At 43.6% G+C, this 16379-nt stretch overlaps 1 protein-coding gene across 2 annotated transcripts in view; it reads left to right on the top strand.

Annotated features, from left to right (window-relative positions):
• The window catches only part of LOC128721227 (failed axon connections), a 42785-nt gene extending 36820 nt beyond the window's left edge, over positions 1-5965 (top strand). The window contains exons 3-6 of one of the 2 annotated variants that reach the window (XM_053814959.1): positions 3389-3727; positions 4175-4321; positions 4450-4646; positions 4742-5965. In XM_053814959.1, coding sequence (XP_053670934.1) covers positions 3389-3727; positions 4175-4321; positions 4450-4646; positions 4742-4919 — 861 coding nt within the window. In that variant the 3' untranslated portion in view covers positions 4920-5965. The remainder of the gene's footprint in view (positions 1-3388; positions 3728-4174; positions 4322-4449; positions 4647-4741) is intronic. The other variant, XM_053814960.1, reaches the window with a different exon arrangement.
• Positions 5966-16379: the final 10414 nt, after the last annotated feature.

Consider the following 16379-nt stretch of genomic DNA (forward strand, 5'->3'; position numbering starts at 1 on the left):
TATGTAATGTTAAATGCAAAAAGCATTTGGACAAATAAATTAATCTATTGCTCCGGAAAGCTGCGAGCAATATTGACTACAAGAAATGGACAATATAATATTACCGTGATGAATTCGAGCCGCTCCATGACCCTATTTATCTAGGTTAGCCCCACCCAAAAGGCGGATGAGTGTTTCAGCGAGTAATAGGCTAAACAAATAAGTAAGCCTATTTTCGAGAAATACGAAGGGTTGCTTACCGGAATCGCTTTCAGGGGTTAGGATTGAGGAAAACTTCTTTTATGCGCCCACGCTCTCTGTGCGATTAATCCCAGAACACCCACACGCACGGCAATAGAGCAGCCCCAGGAGTTGGCTTGGCGAACAGCGGGAAATGGAATCCATTTCATGGGGCGTTGGGGAAAAGCAGAAAAGAGAGTGTGAGAGAGAGAGAGCGAGAAAGTGAGTGAGTGAGAGCAAAGGGCTTGGGCGTAAGCAACAGCGTCGGGAAAAATCTGTTCAAATAAAACAAAAAATAAAAAAAAGAGAGCAACAACAAAAGTGCCACAGGAAAATTGGGCACACACCAATGGAGCTGGTCGTCGACACCAGGAAAGTTCTGAACCGTGTTCCGCATCAGGAAAGCGTCGTCTAACCAACACCACAGCCCAAGGCATCCGGGTTGAGCATGGAGATGGAAAGACGCCTTCCCATTTTTGTGCGATTCGACGGGACACGCTTTTCCATCATTAGAGTAAGGTGCCCTTTTTTTTCAACCTGATCGGGAAAAAGGCATTTAGGGAAAAAACGGTGCGCGGTGTCGGAAGCAAAATCCTGCCACATTCCGTTTGATGTTCCTGCACTGCCCGACGCCGACTCCGGAACAGCTCCATCAAAACCCATTAACCGCCACCCGGTGTTGAAATGAAAATGTGCTGGAAAATGGTTACAGGCGGCGTCCTCTACCGGGCGGCGTCGTCCTACCGGGTGGCGTCCTTACCGGGCGGCGTCCCTGCCGGTGGGCTGTGTCGTTCGTCCTGGGAGGCGTCTTTTTGCCCACTCCAATCCCCAATCTCCAAGCGAACAGGGCGTGCGTCGCTTTTTGCCGAGGAAATTGGTGCCACTGTTGCTAGGCACTACCACCGATGCGCGCCCCAATACACACTCGGGCGTGTGTTTGAGAAGGGCGTGATATTGGCAACGCGCGCGCCTGTTTTGCTCCGGTCCGTAGCGACAGCCGATCAATAAAGTGGAAAACACCCGGCAAGCCGTTTTTCCGCCGGGCGAGCGTGCTCGTGTGCGTGTGCGAGCTTCACACAAGTGCCGAGTGCCTGATAAGAGGCCGCACTTGTGTTTGTGTGTATTGCTAGCGAGAGAAAATCCGAGCTGCCGTGTGTTGTAGTGTTGGTGCGGCGAAAGGACATTCGCTACAGCGTGAAATCTGCAAACGCTCGCTCCCAGCCTCCGAGGGCGCGTGTGTGTGGGCGAGAACGGGAGGAAAACAGGACGCTTTTTCATTTGGGTTGGTGCACGCGTTTTGAACATGAAACGGGCACACCTTTTTGCCGGGAATAAGGCCACATGAAGTGCCATATTTTTCATGTTTAACCATTTTTGCACCAAAACGGTCTTGTTCAAAACCACCTAGTTGAAATGTAATTAGAGATCCTTTTTCTTTTCGTCCGTCACAGCTCGCATGGCTGAAGTTTCCATTTTCTACCATGCTCGAATGTATTTTGAAGCGTAATGAGCGAGCATGCACAAGATTGCGAACAATCATAAGGCCCCCTGATAGGAGCACGGATTTACCGGACAGGGCGTGGGTGCTAATTGTAGGCCCGGGGCATGATCCGGAGTGTTGGTTAGCACTGGTTTCAGCTTGCATGTCTGACTGCACCAACACAAAGCGAACCATTGTAGGATAAAATTAGATTCCAGGAGAATAAACGAAGCGTGGCCCCTTCTGTAGCTAACGCTGAGAGAGCATGCCATGAGCTCCAATAAAGGAACCGTGAGGGACCGCAACTGGAACATGGAGATTGGATCCCTTCCATTCACTCCGTTTCGTATACCGTACGGTGTACGTCCACGACCACATGATCCTTGCAGGTCGACGAACAATTCGTTTGCGCGCGCAATAAGCTCGCTGTACACAGGCGAAGCGAATACAAGAACAAACAGGACGAAGCGCATCGTCTGGGACAAACGGGCGTAACTGTGTTAGTGTGACAAGCGATGCCGGTCGGTCTCGTTGGGATTTTTTTCTGGCCCCCGGTAGCTGTGTTTCCCGCACACGAGCCTTTTTTGGAGCGGGACGCGTGGCTGGTCCAGATTTTTCCTCATTTTTCACATCGACCTGAGCGTTTCCCCGCGTCTCGTGTGCAGCTTATCTCTCTCGGGTGTTTAACCTGTTAGAAATGAGGGGCACGATTTTCGGAGACTTATTTGCCGGTTTGATGCACGTTGTGTATATATGGGATGGAAAATTATTACATGCATAGTGCATTGTCGTTGCACTGAATTATCTGAAATATCTTCGTTTAACTGCTTGACCCAATGGCCTTTTATGTACAGTGCCTTATCAATCAGATCAATGGGATCCTGCGTTGTGTGGCTGTTGTCCAAGTTTGGCAAAAAATATAGGCCAACCGGCACTAATATTTCATAATAGAAAATTATATCTTGTGCAAACTATCTCGTTGGCTCCTAGTATAAAGTACTGAACTAGCTTATGTTTCCATCTAGTTCCTTGTATCTAAATAATAAAAGAGACACGCCTTGCTACGTCTAGCTATGTTTCATTCTCTACTCTCCGCGTATTTTGCTAGGCATCTAGAAACTCTTTTTTTTGCAGTCCAATTTCATCATTCAGAATGTGTGGTAAAAATGATACTTTGAGCAACGATTAAATGGTGCAGCAGACTTCATTTTTTTAACGACACAATCACTTATCTTCTGCAAATACAGAGTTTTGGATTTTTCTGAGATTGCATAGGCGTCAACGTTTTCAACATGAAAGTTTTCGTCATTGCTCCGTTCCCTCAGGCTCGGGCTGTGAGTAAATATTTGAACAAACTCGGGCGGTCAGTGTTCAGTAGTGAGGTCAGGATACACGAAATGCACGCTATAGAAATTGAAACCCGCAGTTCTGTTTGAGTATAAAAAATGTGTAGACATGTAGGTCAATCAATTATTTTTAAGAAAATGTTATTTGACTATAATTAAATGGATGCACAGATGGTCTATTACTTCTAAGCTATATGGAAAACTAAATAGAGAAATAGAACATAATACAATTCCGATTTTTACCGGCATATTCCTCATACATTAGAACACACTTTTACATATTTACATATTTTACATATTTTACATATTTAACATATTTTTCTTTTTCGTTCGTTATTCACAGAACATTGACCATAAGCTGAAGCTGCGTTCGAAGAAGGGACAGCTTCCGTTCGTCGAGGTCAATGGCGAAGAAATTGCAGACTCGACTATCATCATGCAGGAATTGGCCCAGCGTTACGAAAAGGATCTGGATGCCGCCTTGAGCCAGGAGCAGCGTAACATTGCCCACGCCATGATTTCGATGCTCGAGAACCATCTCGTTTGGGTGGTGCTATCGTGGCGCAGCAAGAACACGGAACAGATGCTCAAGGGATACAAGATCAACCTGCAGCACGCCCTTGGAAGCCGTCTGCCGAATGCTCTGTTGAACTTCTTTTTCAAATTCCAGTTCAGCCGTAAGGTAAGCAGACGGAATGGTTATTCTATCTACTTTCGATTTGTGTTCTGCTTGTTGTTCTCTTGGTGTGCCTACTTGCGCCACATTTCACGTACCAGTTCACTTCTCGCCTCACTCATATACCTGCGATTCGAACCCGAAACCAACCCATTTGTGCACTAGAATAACTCTAACGAGGGGTCCAGGTGTAATTGGATCCTGTTCACTCAAAAAATCAACCAACATCCATGGAGAAGCTTATACTTGTCCTGCATGAACAATCAAATCGTCACATTTCTGTAATCCTTTGTGCTCATCCTTTCAAAGAGGCTGCCTGATTTGGAGGAACTCCAAATACGGATTTACACAAAAAAAAACAAAAATCAATTCAAAGAACATTCATCTAACCATACTGTCATGTAGTGTGCACCCGTTTGTTAATCGCAACCATCCGTCCTCTAACGTCTCTAGTGTTTCCAGGGTGCTAAAAAGGTGAAGGCTCAAGGACTAGGTGTCCACAAGCCGGAGGAGGTCGAAGAGTTTGGGCGCAAGGATCTGAAGGTGCTGTCGGAGCTGTTGGCCGATAAACCGTTCTTCTTCGGTGATGAACCCACGACGGTACGTATTTTTTACTTTGCTGATTTGTATAATAAAGCAGTTCAGCTAAAAATTGTCGATCGCAAACCATTGCGAGTTTTTAGAGAACTTTGAAGTAATATTTTGCGCGTTACGTTTTCTCGTTCCAGCTTGATTGCGTTGCTTTCTCCGTCTTGGCACAAATTCATTTTATTCTGGACGAGGTCAAGTACGGATTGAAGGAATTCATGCAGGAGAACTGCCCGAATCTGGTCGGTCACGTTTCGCGTATCAAGGAACGTTGCTTCCCGGATTGGGAGGATATCTGCACCAAGTTGGATCTTAACGCTCACATCCCCAAGCCAGAGTAAGTAGTGATCTAGCAACAAGACTCCCGTGATTCATATTCGAGTTTATGCTTGACACTCTCCAATACGCTACGTTTGCTTTCTATCGCTTCAGGCCCGAAACTAAGGAAAACAAGGAAGGTGCGGATACGGAAAAAACTGCCGAACAAGACAAAAACGAGTCGGAGAAGGAGCTTGAAAAGGATAACTCCAACGAGAAGTCTGAGAAGAAGGAAGAGACGGAGAAGGTGGTGGAAGAAAACAAAGAAAAAGAAGAGGCAGCCGCCAAATAAGCTGGCCCGTAACATTTTCCCACAGCACACTATGCTTTTACCTTTTACTGACGCCGTCTCTAGTGCGAACCCGAAATATCCACCAGCTTCTTCGACGAAGAAGCCGATAAAATTCCACCTACTCTTTATGCAAGGATACATTATTTTGTAGAAAAAAGAAAATCTTACTGGAAAAGATGCGCGAAAACCACCGGCGACTTTTGGGTGGTTCCAGCATAGGCGTGGTCCTGTAGCAGAGTGGAAGGTTTCGTTTCCCTAGGATTGTTTATTTGATATTTTTGTTTTCGCCATTTTTACTGTTCTCTATTTTGATAGTTTCTCATTGCATGCGTAAATTTCAGCTTACAATCTTACCTTCAGATAGCATAAAGAAATACATGGAATGAACATGAACCATTATTATGGTTTAGAAAAAAAAAGAAATACATAATACTGACAGATTGAATAAATGAAATCAGTGCGGTCGTAAACAGATCAGCAGTGGTGGAGTGCGATTGCACTGTGGTAGGAAACAGAAATAACAAACGATTAGAAGAATGTGCCAGCATGATGATGATAACACAGGAAAAAACGCAGTAAAAAGCGACATAAGATAAAAACGGGGGAGAGGGTATTATCTCGTAGGCTGAAATGGGAAGAGAGTGTAGACATGACAGAATCGACGTTTGCGAAATTGGAAAACGTAGACGGAAATGGCCACTGCCGAGTAGTGTTTTGCGTTTCGTACGAATGTTGCCTCCTTCCCGGCAAATATAAAATTACTCGTATTAAGTAAATCGAAAATAAAACAAAATCAAACGATGAAAAGAAGAGATTAGGAGTTGGAACAAAAAAAAAAAGAAATAAGAAAACGAATTGATGATGGGAACAGCGAGAAAACAGGAATAGATATGATGCATACAATACTCAAAAACTTTTCATTTGTGTAAAGATTTTTTGCAGGCGTAACATAAGAATAGACTCAAAGAAGCAAAAGTAGGTAAAAAAACAGTAAAAAGTCAAATAAACCTTTCGTCTGTTCAGTATTTTCGCTGAACAGAAAACGACGATTGCAATGACGATGAGTCAGTTTATGGAGGCGATGCTGTTATGAAACATTTGATAGAGAAAGAGAAGGCGAAGGGATTAGTTGGCTAGCTAGTATGTTTTTTTTTGCAATTGCTCGATTCAATTTTCACCGTCTGTCTTAGTCATCAAACATCTTTGAGTTGCTTTTCATGGCTTGTCAGTGTATTATTGACCAGTAGATGGAAAGATACTTACTTTTACCGTCGACTGGTGGCATTCAATGCCCCTCCTACTTCCCCAAGACACAGGCTCTCTCTCCATCTCTCTCTCCCGAGCTTCACGTGCAAGGAAAGATTTAGGAATGATTGCAAGAAAGATGCCCATGAGCGAGCGATAGTAGTAATTGTACAATTGCTATTGAATATTTTTATATTTTTCTTATATATTTTATATTTATAGTACTTTTATGCAACAAACACATAAATAATGAAAAGGTAATGTATAATAAACGAAAACGTCTCTCCCGTTTACTTTTAAGCTGTTTTTGACGACGAACGTTAAGACTAGGCGATTGATTTTTGAAGGATCACAACTAGCGTTGATGCTGCGAAGGTTGTAATAATGGAATTTCAGGCAAATCTAACCCGATGTACGTCGCAAATCTTTTGCAGTCATACTGGGGGAGAAACGTTTAGTGGTTTAGTGTGCTTTTCCGCTTTGTGCGTGCGAGAAACATTTGTCAGATCCAATCTTGAGTTGCTGTTTCGAGGAACGCATTACGTGCGCACGCGCCTGTTCCATCGGAAGCGGAAGCGTACATTTCTCGAGGGATAGATGAATCGGTTGCAATTTATAATAGTTCAGTTTTAGTTAATGCAACGCAAGCGAACGAAGAAAAAAGAAGATTGTAGCTTATTTTGCTCTATCGTTTTTAGTGGATATTTTTTTCTGTGCTTTTCTATAAAACGTACCATTGTAAGTTGTCTAGCTGTGCGGGAGAAATGTGGTTAGATATTTTGTGCGATGAAATTAATCTTTTTGTACATTAGTATGATCCACAATATGTTAAATGTACGCCGAGATTCTTCAAACGGTTAGTCAGTCTGTGCTAGGAGATAAATCGTTAGAACGATTGGGAGGAAAGAGTGCTGGCTGGAGGGACGCAAGAAGGACAACTGGCCTTCAGGTCTCGTTATAAAAACACGAATACACGTCTTTTTCATGAAGAGATTTGGACAGCGCCATCAGGAATTTCGAAGAAAAGAGGAAAAAAAAGTATGACCCAACAGAAGGCATGAACCCCACAAGATATTCATTGGTCCCGATAGTAAAAATCCATTCAAGAGCAAAACCATCTCAAATTTCATCTAGAACAACGTGCAGAAATGCAACCGTAGGAAAGCGCAACCACTGCAACTCAACTTTATATGAAAGCATGCATACTAACACGAACATACATTCAAACATACATCCATATAAATGCGTACATTTAGGCATAAACATTTGGTGAGCAACATCCAATAAAGGAATCATGGAAGGAAATAAATCGATATGAACCACGACACAATCAGAACGTATCGTACTTTGTAATGGTGGTAAAAACGGTTCTGCAAAAGCGGACAGAGTCAAGGTTGGTATGTTTTTGGTGACTATTTGGCAGCAAGAAAGAAAATGCAGTCGTGAAATTGGGAAGATTCTTCCTTGCAGCGGTAGTATAATTTATTTTAAGATTAAGTTTCATGTTATTTTTCAATATTTTCTACCAAATGGGGGAAGATCTGATTAGATGTGGCAATGCATGACGAACAAAAACTAATCACTGCCAGTAATCGAAAATTGAATTCAATAGGAAAGAATATTGCAAAAAAAAATATGCACAAAATGTACTTTTGTATGAATTTTAATATTTCGTTTTTTAGCAGAGCTAGGAAAGATATAATCTAATTTCAATGGACAGCGATTTTATTCTTACGTTCTCTATAAAACCAAAAACAAACGAAACGATTGTGATTGGAACACTACCGCACAGGACAACAGTTTCTTATATCCTTGCATTAACCGTTCTCTGCTTTACCATGTATTCAGTTTCTAGAGGAAATGCAGAAAAATTAGGAACGTTTAAATACGAAAATTTAATCAAAACCGCCAGAAATAAGTATAACCACGCGAAGGAAAATGTTTTGAAACTCATTTTGATAAACGACCAACTCTGGTAAAAAACAATTGAGGGTGAAGTTTGATTATACATAAGCCATGTATTCATGATGTTTTCCAATCAGAAGAATTAAGTAATCAATTTTGTAATGCAGGCAATCCGTTAAAAATGAACCATTGCCGAATGTCATCGCATAGTAGTATCGCATAGTAATTTAAATTAAAATAGAAAACTCATCAAGAACGACGAACTGTGTGAGAAGAAAGTAAACCATTCTATTGGTAGTTCACATTAATGAGCAGAATATTAGACAAGATTATACATTAGGTAAAATATTAGCGCATTAATTTCTTATATAGCAGCTATTTTTTGTTCCATTTCTGATGCATACTGTCTACATTGCGATATTATTATCGTACCACGGTGCTGGAGTGCTGGTGCCATCGAAGACGAAACAATACAAAAAGTGGATAGTTTGTAAGTGTTGAATTTTTTCTGGCAAGAAAGCCGCTCAGGAGTTTTGCTACAAGAAATTGAATGCAAGTTACTATGAGGTTTTGACAGGATTTACAATCATGGATACTTTGGGGGAAAATTAGTCTTTATAACACCTAAATGAGTCATATTAGTAATTTAAACTGCACACTGTGTACGCGTACACAGGATTGTAGCCAGTATATGGTGTATCTTAGGTGTACGATCGACTGGGTGAGGAAAAATGTATCCCTGTTTAAAACGTATTCCACATATTACTCGAACCAAAGTGCATGCTCATTTCACCCAGTAAACCAATCTGAAGTGATGTGATATGTCGACGTTCTTAGCTGTTTCTTTATGTTTAACATATTACAAATCATCCAAGTATTCTAGCGCCATCTTTTTTCTTGATTAAAATTTCAAAACTGCCGTCGATGCAATTCGAGGCTCCACTGCATGTAATCTGTACTGTATTGAATATTGTCAATAAAGGTATACATAATAGTATCTGTAACAAAATCTTCTCACAGTCATCAGCATCGAAAAATAATTGCAATGCATGAAATAAGTAGACTACAAAAAGATTGCAGTGAGTATTTTTTACAGAAGATTATAATAATCTTATTATAAGCAGTGTTTTTTTCCTATAGAGAATCTTAATAAATATATGAAATAAAAAAAATGTAAAAGCAACTTAAAAAGTGCTAAAACACTCATTATTTAAATATTGTTTACAGCGGTACATGTACTGGCAAAATTTTACGTGTGCCGCTCATTTGCTCTCTATTTGCATCACACAGCTAGTGAAGTTTCGGATGTTGTGACTTCTATATGACTAGACCTAACGTCACAGCTGTTCGTTGGGTAGCGCTGTCAAAATCGAAATCGCTTGTCAAAGTGGCCAGAAAACATGAAAGCAGCAATACTGAAAAAGAAGTGGCGCTAGGCGCTTGTTTGCCTTGTTTCTGTGCTCGTCGGGCGCGGGTTTGCCCGTTAATCGGCGGAGTGAATTTAGGGAAAACGCATTAACAAACCTTTCTGCGAGCTCGTGTGTAGTGCCGCGACCTGAAGTGAGTCAACGCGCCCGTGCGCAGAGGCAAGCAGCCTAGCCCATGCAGAAAAGGCTCCGCTGGAAAGGGGCGAATCTATTGTACCGAATGCGTATTGTTAAAAGTAACGCAACTCGTCTGCATATTCTATCGTGTTAGAGGATGCGCCTCACAGTAGCCGTGTACGGCGCTAGAAGCTGTTAGTAACAGTAAGTGTGCGTGCGCCCGGTAGTGCTACAGTACAGTGCTTTTCTAAAAAAGCAGGCTCGTTGGGAGTGTTTTTTTGCACCGAAGCCCATCATCGAGCCGTTCCGTGCGTGCGCCCTTCGCAAGGCGATTATAAATCCCCTGGGAAAAAGATTAACGCAATATTCAGAATTAACTGGCCTGGCCTGGAGTGCATGTGCGTTGGAGGATTTTCCCCACGCGCTCAGGCAAGCAAGCCTCCGAATTGCCTTTGAGAGCAGGATTTTCTCGACCGGTGGCGCTACGGAAGCACTCGCGAAATCACGTTTACCTGCGTTTTAATTGAAAGTGTGTCGTTTTTTTTCTTCCTCCCTATTCCCAGCTCCCGAGTGAATCAGTGTGCCGCGTGCGTGTGCTTGTGTGACCAGCGCCGTTGGGCGAAGCAATCTATCGAAAAGCGACGGGAAAAGTGCAAATGCTGGCGTAGTGAACCGCCAGGGATGGTGTACCTGGCCCGGCCAGGGATCGCAGAATTCTCGCGCGGTCTAGGCAGAAGGAAATAAAAGCACGCTGACAGCAACCTCCGCTTGATCGGAGCGCCTGCGGAGTGTGCGCGTGTGTGTGTGTGCGCGAGTGGGTGTGTGTTTTGTTGATTCAGTGCAACCGTGCGAGCGACCGCGGAGGAGGAGAACCTCGTGACGAAAACCGGCCCTCAACCAATCTGGGCTGGAGACCGGTTTTATTCGGTGTCCCTCGAGCAATTAGCCGCTAACGGAGCCGCAGGATGAGCGATATTATCGTGGACCACGGCAGCTTGCCGGACGATGTCCGGGAAAAGCTGGCCGAGCTGGAATTGGAACTATCTGAAGGTAGGTTTACTTCCTCTAAGGGCTTCGATTTTTCACCCAAAGCACACTACGATTGCAATTTTCACCGCCATCCTTTCGGTTGCCATTTTCCTCGCTCCGGTCAAGCGGGATAAGCGTCAGACAGGAGGTGTACCGCTCGAGTTTGTTTCAATTTTCCATTGCGAGCCCTGGTGTGTGGGAAACAGGGGAAATTTTGCAGACGGATCGATAATTTAGTGTCAATTGTGCTCTTTGCCGTTGCGCTCGCCAGCTCTCACCATAATCACGTGCTCTCTTCTTCTCTCGCAATCACCCATCGGCGCTCTATTTGCGTGAAATCAAAGCAACCCTTCATGCTCCTTTCGGTTGTCCTGCTGGGTGTTGTGTTGCTTTTTTTTCCCTCCACCAAACTGAAGCCGGGGCAAGGACCTGAACCATGAAAAACACACCGGCTCGCAGGGTGCCTATGTCTCATGGCTAGGAAGGAGCGGTTTTACTTTCTTTTCACTACACGAGGAAGAACAATTCCCTGTCTGAGAGGAAGAGAGTGCCGCAAAAAGGATCCAGAGCGACGAGAGCATCCCATAGGCAATGTGGGGAGAGAAAGAGAGAGAGACAAATTCAGTTTGGCTCCCTCGTTTAGCTGAACAGTCCTTTTTTGGCGAATGATTTTCTTTCCACCACGGGGTAAAATGCCCCGAGAGCGGCCAACGTTTCGGGACACACAGGAAACGTTCATTTTCCACCGGCATTTTGTGATTTTTTTATGCCTACTTCGTTGGCTTGACGACACGGCGATACACTCACCGGGCTCGTGATGTTGGTTGGGTCATGAAAACATAATAATTTCTTAATGGGTCTCAATCGGCGACGTGTGACGCAAATGACGCCAAATGGGCTTTTTCGAAGCATGCGTTGGACGTGTATTTTATTATTTCGACGAAACAGCTCAATCGGAAACCGGCGACGTAGGGCATTTATGGAAGCCGTTTGTTTTGTGGCAACTGTCGTTTGGTTCCGTGGCATATGCTTCGATCATTGGTATTTTCGGGCTTTATGCAAATATCAAACATCATATCAATTTTTTTTACTCTACGTCCTCTTTCGTCGTGGATAATTTACCAAGTTTTTTAAACTATTCAAAGTGGTAAAAGTAATATGCCTTCCAAGGAAGCTGTTAGATGAAACTTAAATTTTATTTAAAGAAAATCAATTCCCAAGCCATTTAAGCTCATTATTAGTCGTTTATTGAGCGTATGTCTGCATTGTTATTCACTCGCTTTAGAGAAAAAAAAAACAATTTCACTCGTATTATGGTAGTATACTGATAAGGTTTTTTTTTATCACCAGCTTTGTACCATTTTCAATTTATTTCTGTAAGCGCATTTGCGTGCCTTCCTCTTAGCATGTAGTCCCGCAAACTTTTTAAAGTACCCCGGTGCTAGCGGAAAAATGACACAGACGGCTTAAATCGCGCTGTGGCCGGAAATTGTCGAGAACAAAAGTACTTCTCCTCGGTGCGGCGCGGCAAAGCAAACACAACTCTCTAATTGGAGTCTGTGAAAACGGTTTCATGCGCGAAATGTGCGAAAGCAGGAAGCGCAAAGGTCACCTCCTCCGGTTTTCGCTCGATCTCGGGGTCCATGTTCCGTTGGGGCTCTTTTTTGTCCCCCCCCCCCCTCCCACAAAGTGAGAAAAGCAGACATTTTCGCAACCATCCTACGAATGAGACCGACCGCTTCTTCCGAGGCACCAGGAGAAAGGCTCCTAGAAGGTCTGACGAATGCGCGTGACGAATGGACAGGTTCAAACAAATGCCGTGCGATAATTTGTGAAATTGAATGTCGCTTCTCCGCTCGTGAAGCTGTTTGTGGTTGAAATTCTAGGAAGCTGCGGCTAGACATGCTGTAATGTGTTTTTTCTTCTCTATAAAATTGGAGAAAAATTTGCTTGAAATTTCCTCCTGGGATGTGCATTTTTACACAACGAATTTAAAGTCCTTTCGTTTCGTTGCATTTGGGAAATGAAACCATTAATATATTGTCAATCTAAAATTCAGAGCAAATCGTTCGTGTACAGTTGGCATAAAGCGACGCAACTGAAGCTACCTTCAGAAAGAGCGGCATCGTTCCATCGAAGCTCGAAGTAAAAGAGTAAACATTGCACGTCGAGTGCTACCCCGGGCGGGTGCATTTCGGTACGTGCACATTTCTCGCCACGGCACAACCGACATGGTGAATTGCACTCTGCTGCAGCAGCAACCCCCCCCCCCATCCCACCCCCTTTTACCCCCTCCCAGCCAGGACACGCAGCAGCACCATGGAGTGGCGGGGAGACCATCGGATTGTTGCGATAATGACTGTTTGTCTGACGCGGAAGATGAAGAGCGAGAAAAGATTCTGCACCACTACCACCACCAGCACGCAGCAGCATCATCATCATCGTGTGCGTGTCGAGGGGGGGGGGGGGCGGGGCTGCAGGAAAAACGCAGCATAAACAGCATAAACCCAGCGCCGCCGGTCTCGACGCGCGCGTCTTTGTCTGCGTTTGCCATCGTCATCGCCGTTCGTTGTCGTTGTCGTTGTCGTCTTGCTCGTTGTCTTGCCAACGAAAAGCCTGCTTCACCATCATCCCCCAGCAGGGTTCGCGCGGAAATGGAGCGAATTGAGTGGGTAGCACTGTGTAGATTTGCTCCGGCAGGGACCGCCGGTATCATCATCACCAGGCGTCATTGCCGCGTCGCCGACGTTTCATCCCACGGACCGAAACGGGGGTCGAAGAGATGTGATGGTGATTCGTCCGCATCATCCGTGGAACCGTACGCGTGCGCATTCATCCCACGGCACTACAGCATTCAAGCGCCCGGGCCAGCAATAGTGTGCGGGCACGTCCGGAGGCCATTTACTGCTACCACCTGCCAATGTTGATGAACGGGGACGGCACGATGATGATGGGGGGGGGTTGAGCTTTCGCGCGCGTTGTTGACGTTTATTTGGTCGGCAGCAAAATGTGAACCACTAGAGAAGGAGGTTGGCGGGGGGAAACAACAAAAAAAACCCACCCCGAACTGCAATGGACTGAAGGAGCAGAACGCGAAACATAATAATTTCCTTCTGACACCACCATATCGTGGCTCGCGGTTTGGTGCGAACCAATACAGGCGAAGTGATTAGCGGTGGATGAGTGGTGTGCTTTTTTTTTCTCTTGAGCTAAGTTGCAGGCGATGCTTATCCTTGAGGGCGTTATGTGGTGGACTAGCTGATGTGCGATGTTGGAGACGTGTTTATTTGCTTTACCTTGAAGAAACGAGCCTCGGCGCGTATGAGCCTCCCGTGTGAGGTGTCCGCTTGCGTTTGTTAGAGAAACTGGTCAGCAGAAAAGTGGAGAGTTGAACAGTGGCGAGCAAGTCGAGGACGACGGGCTGCTGTGGGTCAGCTTAAAAACTTGATGAGTGGTCAGATTCCTCTCCGCTTGTAACGAGATCGGTGCGAGTCTTGTTCTTGAACGCACGCGCGCGCGTCTCCCTGCGCTTCTTATTAGCGGAGCACTTGAAAGCATTCCGCAAGAACCTTGGCGTTGCCGGAGAGTTTGTTCGTTTCCGTTACGAGTGAATGTTGTTCAAGGATGCGGTTTTCCCTTTTTCCATCCTGCGAAGTAAACTTTAAACTTTGGGTTGTTGGATTGATGTGCGAAACGTAATCAGATCAGTTGTTACACGTGTAGGTTATAATCTAGATGCTTTGCTTGATTGTGTATTACAGAATGGGTTAAAAATGATTTTTTTCAATCTTATACCTCAGATTTTTTTTAAATATTCGATGATTCTTATTCTTAATTTTTGATAAGCAATTGCCTATTGCTTACTTCATCTTTCTCCAGGCTATAAGCTTATTTTTTTACTGATTTTTGTTACAAAATAGAATGTACTGTTATGTTTGAGCAACATCATTAAGCTTTATTAATTTTCTTGTTTAATTTTACTAGCAGACCTACGAATAATTTGCTGGTCATGAATCCACAAATAAAGAGGCATTTAATATTATCCAGAGCATATCATCCCAGCGATGTACTAAGCGATAGCAAGGTTTCCGAACTCTAAGTGGCCCAATTATAAAGAACTTGTATACCTTTATTCATGTGTAGATTTTTCGTTTTAGAGCGGCAACATATTTATAATTGAATCCAAACCTCTTTCAAGAATTGTTCATATCCTGTCATTATTGATTCAAATAAAGTAGAAGATTATTAATATACTGAATACATGAAATGTTGGACTTTGATGCAATCATTGTTCAACATTTTATTTCGATTGGACATCCTGAGAAATATGTGGGAAAACGTTGCCACACCTCATTGAGTATGTGTGATTCTGAAGAATTTTCCAAACGGTCTCTAGCTCACGCTTTAAATCGCATTTTGGCAGTTGTCAATCGATGTAAAAAATTGGCTGTGAAAAGATGCGCACGTGGCTTAGAGTCAATGCTTTTTACAACTTTTTTCTACTTGTTTTATGTCGAATTTGAGCAAATTTTTACGAGATACAATAATACACATTGACTACTATTATTTTTCAAAGATTTTTCACGATATGTTCATCACAAATATATGAGGTAAATATGCAAATAGTAAAAATTGACATGAAAATGAAAGTCCCTGTCTTTTCCTGACTTAAATGCTGTAATTTGAATATTTCAACATTATATTGATGTTGATTGAAGCTCATGATGCAATCAACCTTGCAAACCGTTGCATCAAGTAGAATATCGAAAAAGAAATGTCATATATAAGCTTCGCCCAGTGATAGCGAACCAGAGAACGCTTCAACCAGTGATAGGTTCTTCAAATGATTCAAAACCAAAGGTCTAAACTCAGTTCAAGCTCCTTAACAAATCGATAAGCTGCAAACGACGAGGGAAAAGATTTGAAATCTATGATGTTTTGCTGCTAATAGATAAGCGCCGCAGTGTCCATCGACGGTCGTTTATCTTTTAAGCTTGCTGTTTCGTACATTAGGGGTGCACTTTTTCGGTGCTTTTAGTTCGACGCGTTTCTTCACCTCAGTGTGACGAAAAAGTTTATCTGCCCCGGAAGCCTCAGGTCTAACGGTATCGCCAATATGTTTGTGAAACATTTACTTCAGCGTCGTCTGCATTGCTTCCTCAACTGAGTCAGCATAGCTGCTCATCCCCTTCAATCGTAGGGTTGATCTATCATCAGCCGTAATTGAAGGAATGCATATTTACTGAACCGTGTTATTGAGATAATTGCTTTTCGCAGGCCGGAGGTGTGTGCATCGTCGTGAGCTTCACTGCTCTTTTTAAGCGTTCTCTCGTGCAATGGATTGTGTAATTGGGGATGTGCTTTTTTTTTGCTGTTGCTTCTCCTCCCGACTGTTCCATTTCATAAACGCATCACGATCTACATCGCTTCTTGCCGTGTGCGTTGGGTTTCGCGTCCCGAGCGCAAGCTGAGTCTGGAATAGGGCGTTTGAAGTTGGATGAAAATAGGCTGAAGCGAGCTCTGAGTGCGCCGGCAGCAATTGAATCGTATCGATCTTTTCCCAGTTTTTACAGATAGCTTGAAGGCGGGAGGCTTACGTTTGCCTTTCGTTGCATGCGATAGGGATTTACTTAGTAAATCTGCTGTTTTTTTTCCAATGCAAGTGCTGCTTGTGTAGATAATATCTGAAAATGTTTTACTTTGTTTGAGATGCACTCTCTCGCTTTTAATCACTTCA

The sequence above is a fragment of the Anopheles nili genome, chromosome 2, assembly GCF_943737925.1.
Source record: "Anopheles nili chromosome 2, idAnoNiliSN_F5_01, whole genome shotgun sequence".
Taxonomy (NCBI): Eukaryota; Metazoa; Arthropoda; class Insecta; order Diptera; family Culicidae; genus Anopheles; species Anopheles nili.